General features: G+C 46.0%; 2 protein-coding genes across 5 annotated transcripts in view; one reads left to right on the forward strand and one right to left on the reverse strand.

Annotated features, from left to right (window-relative positions):
- Positions 1-16,580, reverse strand: part of HORMAD2 (HORMA domain containing 2) — a 73,323-nt gene that overhangs the window by 51,378 nt on the left and 5,365 nt on the right. The window lies entirely within an intron of this gene.
- On the forward strand, positions 8,270-16,551 carry LOC128404072 (acyl-CoA dehydrogenase family member 11-like). The gene is made up of 9 exons (XM_053369373.1): positions 8,270-8,393; positions 8,909-9,008; positions 9,805-9,945; positions 10,459-10,551; positions 10,776-10,940; positions 12,315-12,422; positions 14,233-14,404; positions 15,478-15,544; positions 16,274-16,551. Exons 1-9 carry the CDS (start codon positions 8,374-8,376, stop codon positions 16,398-16,400), a joined length of 993 nt encoding a protein of 330 aa, XP_053225348.1. The 5' UTR covers positions 8,270-8,373; the 3' UTR covers positions 16,401-16,551.

Below are 16,580 nucleotides of genomic sequence, written 5' to 3' on the forward strand. Positions count from 1 at the left end.
TGGCGCGAGTGTCCTGCTTTACATACAAAGAATAAAATATTAATAAAAAAGTGCTTCATTGATCAAAAAGACTAAGAGCTGCAAGCGTTTATTCACACTGTACATCACAGACACGCTCCGCCAAAAAACCCGTATCAGAACCTCTTGGCACCTGTCGTTATGAACTGCAGAATATTAGACCTTGTTTTCACCATCTATTTGTACCATTAAAACCACACTGCCACAGTGCGCAACACAATTATGCTTTTCCTTCAAAAATCATCTGTCTATTCACCCACTTTAATGGATAAGTACAGATAAACTCCATTTACTCCATTGCAACTCCCACCTCTATTATAAAAAGAGTGCTATGCATTCTTGCTGCATACTCCCATAACATTTAATTTTATATTAAAAATCCAAAAGCCAAATTAGAGCCAGACTTTGTATTGCCTGTTCTCCCAGCTGGAAGAAAGGAGGAGTACAAAGTAGCTACGTACATCCCCAAGCTGCCTTAAAAGGTGCAAAGTCTCTTCCTATGCCTCTTGGAAACACTTGATTTTCATTCCCAAATGTTTCCCATGTATGACTGTGTTGTAATCAACACACACACCTTTTCACAGAGAACATGGAAAGAAAGAAAAGCTTGCTGACAGGGCTTTCTTCTATTGGGTATTCCAATACACTCGAAAACTTCACTTTAGAAGGCATTGCCCTATCTTGGCAATAGGTTACTTCTAACTTTGCAATCTCTTTTCGGAAGATTGGTTTGCTTATTACACCACTGCTGCTGGAGTCTCTTCTTCCTCCATGCTGCTCTTAATACACAGCCCCCCTTGGTATGGTTGGAGGGCTTTACTGGCAGTGCCACACATTCCCCACAGTTGCTGGCTTGGGTACAGTTGCCCACAGTGAGATCAGTGCTGTCTACGAACTTGTGCCATGAGGAAGACATCTCAAGCTGAGGCAGTTTCAAGCAGTGGCAGCCGTGTGATAAGGGAAACATGTTCAGTAGTCAAATTCTACAGGCTGGGGCAGAGGAAGATAGAGGCATGTCACTACTTGGTGGAATATTTAGGCAGAAGCTGCTTCAGCTTCCCCTAGCAAATGAATTGCAGAAAAAAATGTATTTTCACGCCCACCAACCAAAACCTATAAGTGTTTTTTTGTTGGCAGGGTTGGGTTGGGAAGACGATATTAAAATAAAAATAGGAGGACTCAAAACTCTTCATAGCACAGCAGCAGAAAAGTGATTTTAATGTAAGGGGCACATTTTCGTTTTAGATGAGTTGTATCTTTACATACATATCTTGGGGGGGGCAGTTGTTAAAATGCTCTAATTTGGGGGCCTTGGCAAACCAGTTTTCACTGACTCTCCTGTGCAGAAAAAACCCAATAAATCAAAGCCACCCTCCATTTGTTTTGGGGTTCTCCTTGTAAGAGGGGGAGCCTGGCCAACAGTATTATTTGGCTTTGCATGCAGCCTTCCCAGTGCAGCAAAGCAGCTCTGCCTTCCGTGTAAACTATCTTTTTTTAAGAAGAAAAAAGAGGGGGCAAGGATAGCATTTTAACAGCTAGTAATAAGCTCAAACACCAGTTCCTTCAAAACAAATTGCATGTACAAGAGTCTTACACTGAGGTGCCAGTTTAAAAGTACAACCCTGAACAAGAATGGTCTGTCCAATCCCCCTTCCCTCTCACTTCCCTCAAACAAGCATACACTTTCTTTAGCCAAAGTGGTCCAGGCATTGCCTACCTTGAGCCACAAGTCTGCCAACATCGGCAAAGGACTGCCCAACGTGGAGATCTGCAACCCATTCCGCCGCCCCCTCCGCAGGTTGCTGTTGGGAAGCAACAGGAGTGACTGGGGAAAAAGAAAGCATAAGCACTGACGCTACAAGGTACTCACAAGGTCTCTGGACCGATTACCCTTCCTCTCACAGCAAGGTAGAATCATCCGTCTGCAGCACAGTTCTGACAGCAGGGCAACAGAAATGCCAGCGGGGAAGATTCCAGACCCTCTTCGTCGTCTTCCAGCAAAATCCACACAAAATTTACATGAGGTGGATGAAAATGACACTGGGAGGAACAGCTGGAAAGGAGGGGTTTCTGTTCCACTAGTACAGGCCCAGCATCCTTCCATTCTGCCTTCCATTCTGCTCTGTTCACTATGGTGCCCTGTAGGCTCAAAGCTCAGTGTGGTGGAACCAGCTGTGCTGCCATAGATCTGCCTCTGAGATAATGACCAAAAGGTTTTTCAGCACAGCTGGCTGATATGCATCACTTTGGATCTAAGCAGAGCACGGATGCCACTTCCAATCTGGCCTTATTAGGGAAGGCCTTGGGGAACTGAGGAATATGTCTTATATAGAGTCAGACCATTAGCCTACCTCAGTATTAGTCTAGCAGCTCTCCAAGGTTTCTAAATAATAGTGTTGTGGATAGAGGTTTTGTTTTTTGGTAAGGGGAACATATGGGTAGGGCGTTTTACTTTGGTAGCAGCATTCCAGAAATGAACCTCCAACTTAGTCTAATTCAGAGCAATGCAATATAGTGATCTACCTGCTGAGCACTGACTTGTGATCTCACCTCTATTACCTTTGCTGCTCCATCAGTCATGGCCAGAGGAGCTGAAAAAGCACCAGAAGAAGGTGCGAAAAGGTACAGTTTTGCAATCTGATGAACGCGGCTGTGAAGGAGAAACAAAGCCTTGCTGAATTTAGAAATGCCAAGGGAAAAATATATTTGCTATAGGGAGATCTCAGCTGGATTATAGCTACACAAGAACACAAGAAGAGCTTGGCTAAAGGCCTATCAGGCTCAGCACTCTGTTCTCACAGTGGCCAACCAGATGCCTCAATGAGAAGCTCACAAGCAGGACATGAGTACAACAACAGTCTTCCCACTTCCAATTCCCAGCAAATGGAGTTCAGAGGCATACTGCCTTCAACAGTGGAGGCAGAACATAGCCATCATAGCTACTAGTCATTGATAGTAGCCTTACATACATTGGCCTTGCTGTCTTGTAAAGCCATCCAAATCGGTGGCCAATCATTATTGCTGTGGGAGTTCTACCGTGGGAGTGCTTTCGTCTAGGAAAGTGTCACTATCCCCACTGTAGGGACATTTCATTTTGAATGGCACTGGAGGTATATGGACATGTTCGCTGCCCTGAAGTGTGCAAAGTAAAAGAATGTGGGCAGATGGACAAGTACATACCGGTATGTATGTATCTATGTATAAATAAAAAGTAAAATAAAATAATAAAATAAAATAAAATAAAATAAAAACAAAACATCACAGCAAGCAGAACATAAAACAAAGTATTGGGCTCCCTGTTTGACCTCACCTGTCTCTTATACTGATCCTTTTAAACTGAGTATTATGTACTGCTGCTATCTGAAATGCGCTTATGTTATAAAGAATCAACCCCGCTGCCTGAACTTTTGGACTTTCCTCCAAAACATGGCTTGGGAGACTGTCTTGCACTTATAAAAGTTACTACTTAATAACTGCACATACATAATGACCCATACATAGTTCACTTTTCACCTGCTTCAACTAGTGAGGTTTGTTTTTAACTGTGGACAGCAGCTTGGGAACAGCGCAAACTGCTGGCTTTTTGCATAACTTTTAAGCAAAGAGCAAACACCCATCTGACTTTTAAATCAGTGGAGGGCAAAATACTTTGCTGTAACACAGGGGAAGAGCATCGGCTTTGCAGACAAAAGGTCCCTAGTTCAGTCCCCAATGGTGGCTCCAGGTAGGGCTGGGAAAGGTTCCCTGTCCAAACCCCTGGAGAGCTGTTGCCAGTCAAATATACTGAGCTAGATAGGCCAATTGGTTTGATTCAGTGGAAGGTACCTTCCTATTTAAGGTCAAATAACACAGGTGAGAGAACAGAACCTTTGTGTGTGTGTGTGCATTAAATATATATCTGTGTGTCTATGTATATAATATGATATATATAAAATACAGACCTCAGCTGGTAGCTGTGATTTCAAGTAATCCTGAAGAAAAGCATCTTCCAGATATGGATTTCCAATCCTAGGCTGTTCTTGACAAAAGACCCCAATTTCTTTCCTGGCAAAAAGCTCTCTTGGGTGTTGTGAGGAGCATTTTTGATCCATGGGCTCCATTTGCTGATTCCAGCCTTTGGAAAACGCGATTCGCCTCTTGCCCCAAACTTTGCACTTTTGATTCCCTGCTTGCCCTAAGTTTTGCAACCAAACTTTGCGTTTTGACAGCTTCGGCTTGCAAGGCGTTCACATGGCCAACTTGCCAAAATAAATGAACAAATCAAAAGCCAAAAAGCAAACCAATAGCGGGCGAAGAAGGAACCTAGCGGGCGCGTTTGTTTCACCTTGAGCCACCTCCCCCTTCCAACAACACGATTCAGTAAAGGCGGAAGCCAAAACGGGGGCAATCCTGCGTGCATAAACAAGTTTAGAAAGAGACAGTTCTTCTGCAGGCCAGGAGGCCAATTGCCCCAGAGGCATGGCTGGGATTTGCATAAAAAAAGAAAAGAAAAATGCGTCTCTTTCCCTTGCCAAGCAGCCGGCAGGATGAGGTCGGCGAGCAACGCCGAAAGGAGACTTCATAGGTACACCTTGCAAAGCACCAATCTAAAGGTTTTCCCAACTTCGGCAAAAGGAGGAGGAAAAGGAAACAGCGGAGCTGGCGGAGCAGACTCCCTCCCTCGACCCGAGCCAACTTCATTTGCAAGAAAATAGGAATCTGCCTTCTACAACTAAGTCAGCCCATTGGTACTGTATTGTCAAAAAGCCCTGGCAGATATCGCTCTCCGGGTTTTCAGGCAGGGAGTCTCTATAAAATACACAGTTAAATAATTAACTATCCTTTAGCCGGTTTGCTTTGCTTATGTCCTGGTTCTGATTCCTGCCTTTAAACCCGGATTGCTGAGTCTGGTTCCTGCCTTTAAAACAGGACCGCCTTGTTTTCTTTTTCATTCCTTTGGGTTTGATTAAAATTTAAATTAATACTGTGATCGTTTTACAGCTAATTACCCTTACGCTAAGTGCATTCCTTTAAATACATTGCATTGAGGTGTGGGCTGGTATCTTGGGGCTGGTATCCAGTGCAGACAATACTGAACTACAGTGATATTGCTTGCAGCTAATTACAATTGGTTGAAGATTATGTAGGCATTTTGGTTTTCCTTTGAACTTACCAGTGCAGACAATACTGAACTGCTGTAACATTGCTTGTAGCTTGCGCATAAAATCTGAGCTAGTTGGTGTTGATTTTACTGAACCAGGTTAATTAAGGGTATCAAACTATGTCTGCTCAAGAGAACCAGCAAAATTCCGCTGTACCTGGGGTGGCACAAGGGAACCAGGGGGGGTCCCAGGCCTTTGTAATGCCTACCGTATCTGGGAGCGCACAAGGGAACCAAGAGGGGCCTCAGGCCTTTGTAGTGCCTAGTAACCCTCAGGCTTTTGTAGTGTCTAGTAACCCACAGGCTTTGGCGCAGTTTTTCATGGCTTTTCAGACATTTTATAGCCAATACAGGCCCGCAGACCAGGTGGCAGTGGCACCTCCGGTGCTCACCCAAGATTGCATCCCGGATACGCCACTTAACAATGTGGAACGCCCCGGCACCTCCGCAACCACCGCGGCAGTGCTGAGAGCAGCCAATGATTCAACAGCCCAGCCCAAAAAGAATACGCGAACTCAGTCTGTCACCTCAGGCAAGGCAAAAGAGGGCCAGAGGGGTGGCAGGAAGGGCAAGGCTAGTACTCAAAGTTCTAGGGCTACTAACCCACAAAAGGACCCAGGTGTCCCTAGTCTTTTTCAGAATCCACCACCGCAAGCGGCACCTGCCGAGGGCGCCTCAGGCTCCTCTTCGGACGAGGAAGCACAAGGACTGCAAGTCGCACAGGCGCTCAGCGTGCCGGCACAAGCCACGCCGGATGGCCATTCAGGGAAGAGAAAAGAAAAGAGGAAGCACACATCGAAGAAGAGCAAGAAGAGTAGGTGGTCTGAATCAGAGGATGAATCAGGTACCTCTTCTTCATCCGACTCAGATAGCGATGCTCCTATGGAGGAGTACAGGGGCCACGGGGAGGGCTGTGTGGGTCTTCCTTTATGGGTGCATGAAAGGAGGGCCAATTCCTACCACAAGTCCTTTAACGGTTCCCTTGAATGGAAGGACGGCGCACTAGTTCCGGATGTTAAAACTTCCACTAGCCTGTCTACTGATTTCATCCTAGGGAATCATTTATCTCAAAGAAAGAGAAATAAGATCCTTAATGGTGACTTTATAGATATATTCAGATTGTTACCACCAGCTAAGTTGACAGGTAAAGGGGAAAAGCTGCGCAGCTATGGGAAACGCAGGTACAGAACACCCAGAGCCGAACGTACTTTTGAAAATTGGCTGGATGGATTCCAGGTGTTCATGGGTGTGGTCAGTGCGGCTTATCCAAAACGTGTGATGCATTTAATTGCTTACCTGGCCCATGTTAGGTGGGCACGAGAATTAGAGGGGGATACTGCTGCTCTAAATTATGATGAAGATTTTCGCAGAAATGCTTCGCTGTTATCTTCCATGCGCTGGGATCTGAGGGACCTGAACTATTGGTCAGAGCATGTGGGTCCCTATATAGACAAGAAGCCCCAGGAGTCGTCAAAATCCTGGAAGACCAGTGTGAAACAGAGGCGCCTGTGCTGGGAATTCAACAAAGGGGTTTGTGTGCGGCCTATCTGTAAGTATAGCCACAAGTGCGAGAAATGCCTCCGTAACCACCCAGCCACCGCCTGCATTAAAGGGAGGCAGCCCTTTTGGGGCGGGAGAGGCTCCTACAACCAGGGAACCAGAGGTGGCCATGGAGGTCCATTTGGACCTCAGGGAAAGCGACAGTAATTTCAATCTAGGCCTGGCCTTTTCCCCTATCAAGTTGACCCCGTTAAAAACCCCTTTAGAGCTTTATCCCAACAGAACAGCTGCATTGTATTTATGGAAAGGTTTTAGTACCGGTTTTAGGATCCTAGTAGCTTTCCCCCCCAATTCAGGTGACCCACCAAACCAAAAATCAGTGAGGGAGATGCCTGAGGTTGCCCGAAAGAAAATTAGTAAGGAAATTAAATCAGGAAGGGTAGCTGGCCCCTTTTTAGTTCCTCCAATAGAAGGGCTTCACATATCCCCTTTAGGCATTGTCCCCCAGAAAGCGCCTGGTGAGTTTCGCATGATTCACAACCTTTCTTACCCAAAAGAAGGGTCCGTCAATGATGTGATACCGCAGGAACTTTGCTCTGTGAGATATGCCACTTTTGACCAGGCAGTCAAACTGATTCGCAAATTTGGAAAGGGTGCGCTGCTGGCAAAATGTGACTTTGAGTCTGCCTTTAGACTCCTGCCAGTACATCCGGAAGATTTCCGGTGGCTTGGTTTCCACTGCTGAATGATAATGTTGCTTTTTCTTCAGCTTGAAGCCAGTGCTGGTTATTTGTGAAGATCAGCAGCAGCTAAGACTGGGTGTTCTTTTCTTGCAGCTAGTGGCACAGAGACAGTAGCCCAGGAACTCCCTGATGGCAGCTACAGTCTCCATGGCTTGAAATGGTTTACTTCGGCCACCGATTCAGATATAACTTTGACACTGGCAAGGAGCGTGACTGCTGATGGACAAATACAGCAGGTCAGATTCCTTACTGGGGAAACTGAAGGACCAGCTCACAAGCAGTAATCAGTAATCAGTAATGTGGAAGTGGGGTGAGAAACAGGGTCCTTCACTGGCCATTTTGACAGGCGTTGGGACCACTTACCTGCTACTCACCTGCCATCACATGATCCATTGGGCCTTGCTGTGTTAATCAGTTGATCAGCGCTTATAGCAGGACCCACTTTGGGCAGGAATCAGCTGCACTAAGAAGCTCTGAGAACTCTGTAGCACAGCCAATCCCTTACAGGGATCATCACCAAACAGCTGATCAGCACTGACAGCAAACCTTGTTTGCCAAGAAACTATCCAGCATAGTACACTTTAAGGATCCTGATTGTTCCCTTACAGCCATGTCTTTACCTGCCACATCCTCATTTCACATACAATGTCAGGTGAGGATCAGGTGGGCTTGGTTTGCAGAAAACAGCTTCACAGACCAAAGAGAACCCTTGCCTGGCCTAATTTGGTTCACAGACTGGAGGTTTCCCATTGCTGCACTAATGTATTGCACAATGTATTCATTCTAGCTCCATTCTCCTTGTTACCAATCAGTGTTTCTCACCTTTGCATTCTCGGCCGCAGGGCTCCCAAGGTCTGTCTCTGTTCTACCTGAAGATGCGCGATGAGGAAGGGAAGCTGAATGGGATTGAGATACAACGGCTGAAAGACAAGCTGGGCACAAGGCAACTGCCGACCGCAGAGCTCCTCCTAAATGGAGCCAAGTCACTCAAGGTGAGCAAAAAGAAAAAGGTGTGGAGGAAAACTTCCTCCAAAGCTCACTTTCTACTTCCCTGGTATGAGACAAATGAAAGCAAGGTGCTCTGGAGCAGGGCAGCTCTCTGTGGATTTTGCCCATGCATGGAGCTGCCATGCAGGTGCAGAAGCAGACATCTAACAGCCAAAGCAGCATGCAGGAGAATTTCCGCCTCCTTAGGAAAACCAAGTTACTAGCAAAAAAGAAACAGCATCAAACTGTTGAACAATGCCTTCTGGAGTACTATGGTACTCAGAGGAAGACTAAGAGCAGGCCAATGCACTCTGTGGCCTCTACCTTACAATCTCCTCACAGATGGGGAACCTCAGACCTGGAGGCCAAATGCGGTGCTCCAGGTCTCTCTATCTGGGCTTTAAAACTCCTCAGGCCACACACCCTACTGGCCCTACTTTATACCCCAAGGGCTTTTTTTTCTGGCCAGGGTGGAATGTGTCCTTGAACTCCAATAATGGCCTTTGCCTTCCATCTCCAGAGTGATCACCCTGGCAAGGGATTATGCCACCAAGAGGGAAGCCTTTGGAAAACCCCTGAAGGCTCACCCTTTGCACATGCAGACTTTGGCTCGAATGGAGGTGAGCATTCGGAGGTGCTGGTTTTGTTTGACCTTGACCCTTGAGGTCTTCCCCTGCCACCTACGAAGCACATGAGACTCCTCTCCACATTCATGTTCCTCTTCGTCGTGAGGTGAAGGTGGTTTTTTCTTTCTCCCTTGAAAAGCCCATAGAGCCGAAGGAGGAAGTTGGAAGAGTGAGGTTCTTTCTCACGACCTCTTTCAGCTCCATGTGCTTTTCAGACCTCAGATAAATTCTGTTGGATCCAGCAGCTCCCTTAGAAAAGCAAAATGCCTGTGTTTTTCTCTGTCTCATGGTGGGGTGGGAGCTTACAAGTGGGAGTGCAAAAAGAAGTGACCAGAGGTGGTGGCAGTGGCTCTCCAGGATTTCAGGCAGGGAACCTGGATATATCATGCACTGAACCAGGATTTCCGGCAGCCCTACCTGGATATGTCTGGCATCAGACTTGGGACCTAATGCATGCTAGGCAAATGCTCTACCATTAAGCTAAAATCCTTAAGACATAGAAAGCTGCCTTAAACTGAGTAAGACATCGTTTTCCATCTAGTTCATTACTGTCTACATTATCTGGCACTGGCTTTCCAGTGTTTCAGGCAGGGAACACTTCCAGCCCTACCTGGATATTCCAGGGATTGATCTTGGGACTTTCTGTATGCCAACCAGGTGTTCTGCCAATCAGCTACCGCCCTTGCCCAATATGAAATCCCTGTTTCTGCTTGTTTCTGATACTTGTTGTTAGAACATTGTGTGCTCCTCCACCCTGCCCCAATGATCCCACGTTGTCTTGCTCCTGCAGGTGCAAGCTCGAGGAGCATTCCTGCTGATGATGGAGATAGGGAAATTGCTTGGACTGGAAGAAACCAAGAAGGACACTGAACAAGACCAGCACATGCTTAGGCTGCTGACGCCTGTTGTCAAACTTTACACTGGGAAACAAGTAGTGTTTCAAGGCCTAGAATTTGGTTTCATGGTTTAGTTACATATTGGGCTCTGAAGCAAAAAGGGAGGATTCACAGAGCAGCCAGGTTCTATTTGTGGGGGAGAAAAGGAAAGGAAAGGAAAGATCAAAACTTGGTAATTGTTTAATGGCCAAGTGGTTGTGAAATAGTAACACCCTGCCAGGGTAAGCGTATTCAAGAAATTGAACTATTATAAACATATTGGAAAGATAGCTACTCAGATGTTTTCCTGGATGGGCTTCTGCCCTAGGGTGGTCCCTTAGCCTTGATCCTCTTTTCAACAAGCCTTTCCCATCCCCAGATTCTAGAGAGTGCAAAGTGGGATAGTGCAAATGTGCTGCATTTAACCTCCCCACACCCCAGTCTGCTGACAGGTCTGTAATGCGCTTTAGGTGTATATGAAGTTGGCAGAGATGGGCGGAGACCAGGGGCAGATCTCTGGGTGTTCAAGGTTAATGGGAATGTGCACATACCACATGTCTTTGTTGCAGGCTGTTGCGGTTACCTCAGAAGGGCTGGAGTGTTTTGGAGGGCAGGGCTACATGGAAGATACAGGCCTGGCAGGAATTTTGCGGGATGCCCAGGTATTAAGCCACACACCCACACCCTGCAAAAAAGGCATTTTAGCTTCTCCTTCTTTTAGCAGCCTATATCCTATAGCAGTGCTGTTGAGGTAGAGCAGGGGACAAAAACTGACTTCAGAATCTTGGTGGTGGCTACATTATTTGGAGTCTCCAGGGGCTTAGACATTGCTTGTCACAGTGGTCTAAGTTCACAATAGAATTAGTTATTTTCACTCTTCTTTCAGGTAAAAGTTCTGCAGGTCAAAAATGTACTCTCTGCATCTGTTTCTCCAGGATTAAGAATGCACCAACTGTTGATAGAGAATGTCTTAGAAAGAGCAGCTTCAACATGTGTCCCTACAGCTTGTAACTGGATTTACGCGCCAAATACCAGGGACTTCAATTTAACGGCAGGTGTTAATCATGAGTTAGATACAATCCCTTAGTGCCAATGTTATTTCTTCAAAGATGAATATTTATAGTAAGCCGATAGAAGTCTCCTGAGATGCCCCAACCCTCTGTCTGCTGTAACAAATGAACACAGCTGGCAGATTGTGAAGGATGGACCAGTTCTCAGCTACAAAGAGCACTATCAAGGAATAGTTATGCAAACACAAACAGGCTATATTTGGGAGGGGCATTCAAAAATATTAGTTGGAGGGCAGTGTCCACCCTGCCCTAGATCAAGCAACACCCCCAAAATGTTTGTTTACAAATTAGATATAGGCCAGGTTAAGATCAGACCACACAATACACTGCAGACACATGAAATGAAGTCCTGACAATCCCTTCTCTATTGCAAAGCACATCCGGGAGCCACTGCATTTCATCAGAGAAGGGCTGGGGGCACGTGTCACCATTCCACTCTCACTTGTTAACAGCGGTCTTCTGTTCTTCTTTGGTGGCCGGGGGCGAGTGTGCACTGGGCGGGGGCTGGACATGCAGGGCCCAGAGAACCCACCATGCCAGGTTTCCCTCACCGCCAACACTGCTAAGTGCACGTACATGGGGCATGGGGGTTTCACGGAGCCTGTGTGCTAGTTCATCCCTGGCCACCAGAATCAAGCGGGGCTACGCCCCTGCCCACCCATGCAGGGAGAAGCCTGGCTGACCGACATGGCCCTTGGCTGGCAAATCCCCATCCCACCCTGATGCTGGCCAGGCAGACATTCGGCAAGGGGGCTGGGGACACAGCGGTCAAGCCAGGCCAGGCTCCAGGGCTGAGAAACCCCAGCAGCAGGCAGGTGGGACAGGACTCCCTGTGTGGTTCACACCCCCTAAAAATCATGCGCCTGCTGCTCCCCCCCCCCATGCTATTCCCCTGCTTGTTAATATAGTTTGGATGGGAACATCACAGATGGTAGAAAGCAGCTGTCGGGAAAGAGCTGAGCATCCTCTGCTACCCATTTTCCAACTCAAAACCGTGCTGACCAGTGTATTTTGTGACCAGAAAGGGCAATTTGTTTTTCAGCTTTCTACGTTTATTTTCTTCAGGCTTTGCCAACTTGGTGCCCTGCAGTTGTTCTGGACTACAATTCTTAGCAGTCCCAGCCAGCACAGCCATAGAATGCTGGAGCTGGTGGGAGTTGTAGTCCAAAACATTTGGCAGAGATTGAGATATTGCAGAGATTTCAGGAGCGATATTTCATCTGGAGTGACATGCAGTTCTTACTCTTCTATCCATTACTAGTCTAACATCTCAACTTTCCCTCAACGTCTTAGATTTTGGCTTCCTTCCCTTGTCATTTTGTTTGCTGTCCCACTTTTCTCTGACTCCCTGACAGGTGCTAACTATCTGGGAAGGAACAACCAATATCCTCTCTCTGGATGTTCTGCGCTCCCTAGTCAAGAGCCAAGGAAAAGTGCTGGATGCATTTTTCTCTACTGCCCAGGTGAGCATTCCTCAACAAGGACACATTACTGTTAATGTCACTGCTACAAATGTAATCCTAAACTATACAGTGGTACCTCAGGTTAAGTACTTAATTCGTTCTGGAGGTCCGTACTTAACCTGAAACTGTTCTTAACCTGAAGCACCACTTTAGCTAATGGGGCCTCCTGCTGCCGCTGCGCCACCAGAGCACGATTTCTGTTCTCATCCTGAAGCAAAGTTCTTAACCTGAAGCACTATTTCTGGGTTAGCGGAGTCTGTAACCTGAAGCGACACTTTATTGTTAATGCCACTGCTACAAATGTAATCCTAAACTATACCTACCTTCCAACCTGGTGCCTTCCTAATGGTTTTGACTGCAATTCCCAACAGCCATGGCCAACAGAGTTGTGCTGGCAGGGAGTGATTGTATGTGTCTGTGTGTGGTTTTGCTAAACTTATATTCTATCCTTCCTCCCAAAGGAGCCCAGTAAACAAGCAAGCAATAAAACAATCAAACATTTTAAAAACCATTCCAGTACAGATGCAGACTGGGAAATATATCGGCTTAAAAGGCTTGTTGAAAGAGGAAGGTCTTCAGCAGGTACCAAAAAGGCAACAGAAGTGGCACATAATGTTTAAAGGGAGCAGATTCCAAAGGGCAGGTGCCAGAACCCTAAAGACCTGATTCTTACAATGTGTAGAATGAACCTCCTGCTAAGATGGCATCTGCAGAAGGCCCTCACCTCCAGAGCATAATCATTGACTGGGTATATAGGGGGTGAGATGAACGTTCAGGTACCGTGGTCCCAAGGTCTAGAGGGTTTTATACAACAAAGCCAACACATTGAACATAGCCTAGTTTGTGGCTGAATCCATCTGGAGGGCACCATGCTGGGGAAGGCTGCATTAAAACACTCTTAAGATTGCAGAAGGTGGAAAGGAGTGCATAAGCCACATCCATTCTTGTGCCCTCAGCTGTGATGAAGAGATTGCAGCAGTTTGTCTGTGCTAGAGTGGTTTTCAAAGAGACAAAGCTCAAATATCATGAATATAAAGACGAATGGTTGTTTTCTGGAGTTTGTGAATAGACATGTGTGTAATAGGGGCCAAAGTAGTTAAGAAATCACTGTACTTTTTAACCATCATGTTGGCTGGGGCTAACAGGAGTTATAGTCCGAAAGGCAGGGGGCAACAGGTTGAGGAGAAGGCCACTATTAAGAGGTGACAAAAACATCTAGCATAGATGGCTTGATTCTTAGCCATGCTGTCAAATGGAAGGTTATACCAGTTGCACTTATACACTGCAGCCGACACACTAAAATGTCATGAAACACAGTTTGGAAAGCTCCGACTCAAGGTTTAACGTATTTGATCCCGGCTGTATTTTTGTATTTCATTCCATCTAACATCATGTGTGTTTATTCTATGACATGGGAGGGGGACATGACCCTCCAGATGTGATTGGGAAGCTGCAACATGGGATTTGGAGTCTCCATCAGCTAGCTGGCATGGGCACTATTCAGGAATGATAGGTGTAGTCTAAAAATAGCGGGAGGTCTACAGACTCCCCCCCTCCCCATTGCACTATGTGATAACGCTTATGCATGTGATAAAGCGGACTCAAGTTCTTAAAAGTTTATGTCATACTGACAACTGTAAATCCTTTAAGGTACCCCAAGCTTCTTTCTTGTTCAGATCAACATACTTGTCCGGAAAAAAATGTAAACTTTGGTTCAGATTTGCTAACAGCTGAAAAGATGGTTTAGATTGGACAGCAGTACTGGCTGTTTCGAGAAACACTGATTACCATATGATTGATTTCCTTGCAGGCCAGGTTGAAGGTGGCGCTTAGCGTCTCTGAACTGGAACTTTTTGTGCAAATAGTTCAAAATGCTCTCCACAAACTCAAACAGTTCACTCAGAAAATAAGCTTAAAGGGGGAAGCCGGGATGCAGCTGTCTGCAAGAGATTTTGCCTATGCTCTGGCACGGATCTATGGAGGTAATGAAAAATGCTGTTAAATAATCACTTTGCCAGCTTACTACAGAATGATGTAGAATTCAGTGCAGTAGCACTGAATTCAGAGGGTAGCACCAAATCAGTGGACATCAAATAGATTTAAGTTACCAGCACAGAACTGAATTTATTGGAAAGCCAGCACATCAAGCTGGAATAGTTTATTTTCATTGAGGCAATTGTTTCTAAGAACGTGTCTCGGAATTCTTCAGAAGATGATGGATGCACAATCCCCTGTCTGTGTGAACTGCTGTCGTTTTAAGCAAGCAGGCTGCCAGTGATCAGTGTAGTTTCAGAGAAACCAATGGCCAGGTCACCTTTCCTTGTTGCTCCCAATCACTGCCATTATCTGTTCCACCACCTGTGACTACCTGATCTATTGACTACTTCCTCAGGCATAAACCCATCTGAAAACGTTATCTTCATTACCTTCTAGTTTAAATCCCATTTTTCAGTTTTTGCCTCTGGAATTAAATTTGGCAAAGACAAAACACCCGGCAGGGGTGGGAAAGAGATGGCCCTAGATCTTTGGACTGCTGTTACTTTAGTGGCATTAGGTGTATACGGGGGTGGGGGGATAGTCACAGACTAGTCTGTATGCCACAAAGGCCCACCATGGGCCAGAATGACTCACGTATGACTGGCAGATCTCTGGCACAGGCATGGGGAACTTTTTTCAGTTAGAGGGTTGCATACCATTCAGGGAAATCTTTCAGGGACCACAGACCTGTGATGAGTAAGGCCAAAACCCAAAGTGGTGGAGAAATAAATGTAAATTTTACCTTTTACAATAGAGTAGCTTCTATGCACCCCTGTCCTCCAGCAAGCAGCATTATTGGAGCTCAAGGGAATACTCCAGCCAGCCTAAACAGGCAAATAGGATATGACAGAAGGATGGTGAGGGGTGGGTCTAGGGAGACTCTTAAGGGCCAGGTTAAGTGGTGCTTGAGGGCCATATTTGACCCCTGAACCTGAGGTTTCCCCTCCCTGCTGTAGCAGAATAATGTTACTTAGACGATAGCTCAGTAATGTTAACCACCTATATTTGCTTTACATAGGAGTTCTCCTGCTGGAATATGCTGCCAGGCCGAATGCATCAGCCACAGACATCTATACTGCTCAGAGGTATTAAATACGCTTAGTCCATCCTCCAAAGCAATTTCTATGATGGCACAGGCATATTCATATTATTAACTCCTTAAGTAAGGGGGGCAGTCCTGGAATGCTGAAAGTCATTGCAGCTGTCAAGGCTGAAGAGAAACAGTTTAGATTGGACAACCTCTCATACGGCTCTAGAGAGCCAGGCTGTATGCATGTAGGGAAGCGAGAGAGGGACATAATGAGAGGACAGAGCTGTGTGATATTGGTGGGAAGCGGTCAACTCTCACATAAGCATTTCAGAGTGGTCAGTCAAATCTATCCAGTAGGCTGCCCTGTACTATTTGGTTTTCTAAAGGGACCACACGTGCCTTGTGATAATTAGGCTCCAGAACAAAAGTGGCACAGGAGATGGTCTCAAATCTCTTCACTAAATATAAATATTAAATGTTGATGCTTATGGCGAAGAGATAGTATTTAGTTTCCCACATACATCAGGGCAGTTTCTTGCAAACCTTTAGCCAGGTGGGAAATCTATGGCCCGCCATAAGTTGTTGAACTAGAACTCCCATCAGCCTTGATGATTGGCCATGCTGACTGAGGCTGATGGGAGATGTAGCTCAGCAACACCTGGAGGGCCAAGGGTTCACCACCTCTGCTTAATGCAGTTGGAGAATCATTGATGGGTTTAAAGTTTAAAACCAGATTTCCAGTTTAAATCAGTTGTACACAAAGGGCTTTCTGCAACTCTTACAGATGGTGTCACCAAGACATGTGCCCTGTAGACAGTGAAGACAAAGCTGGGTCTTATAGCACTGGAGCAGCTTCTCTGGATACTTCCTTGGTTTATGACAAACACCCAGTTCTGAAAGGAAGACTGTAAGAAGGAATGCAGAAGAGATGCCATGCACTATCCTGGAATAAAGGAGTTAGTGGGGAGAGAGACAGTTCTGATACAATAAAAAAGGTATTGCTTATTCTGAAGTAAGCTGGCAAAGACTGCAGTAAATAAAAGTAGAAATTTGAGAAACAAACAGCCTTTGTCACAAAACACTGCATTCAA

Source organism: Podarcis raffonei, chromosome 16 (genome assembly GCF_027172205.1).
Source record: "Podarcis raffonei isolate rPodRaf1 chromosome 16, rPodRaf1.pri, whole genome shotgun sequence".
In the NCBI taxonomy this organism is placed as follows: Eukaryota; Metazoa; Chordata; class Lepidosauria; order Squamata; family Lacertidae; genus Podarcis; species Podarcis raffonei.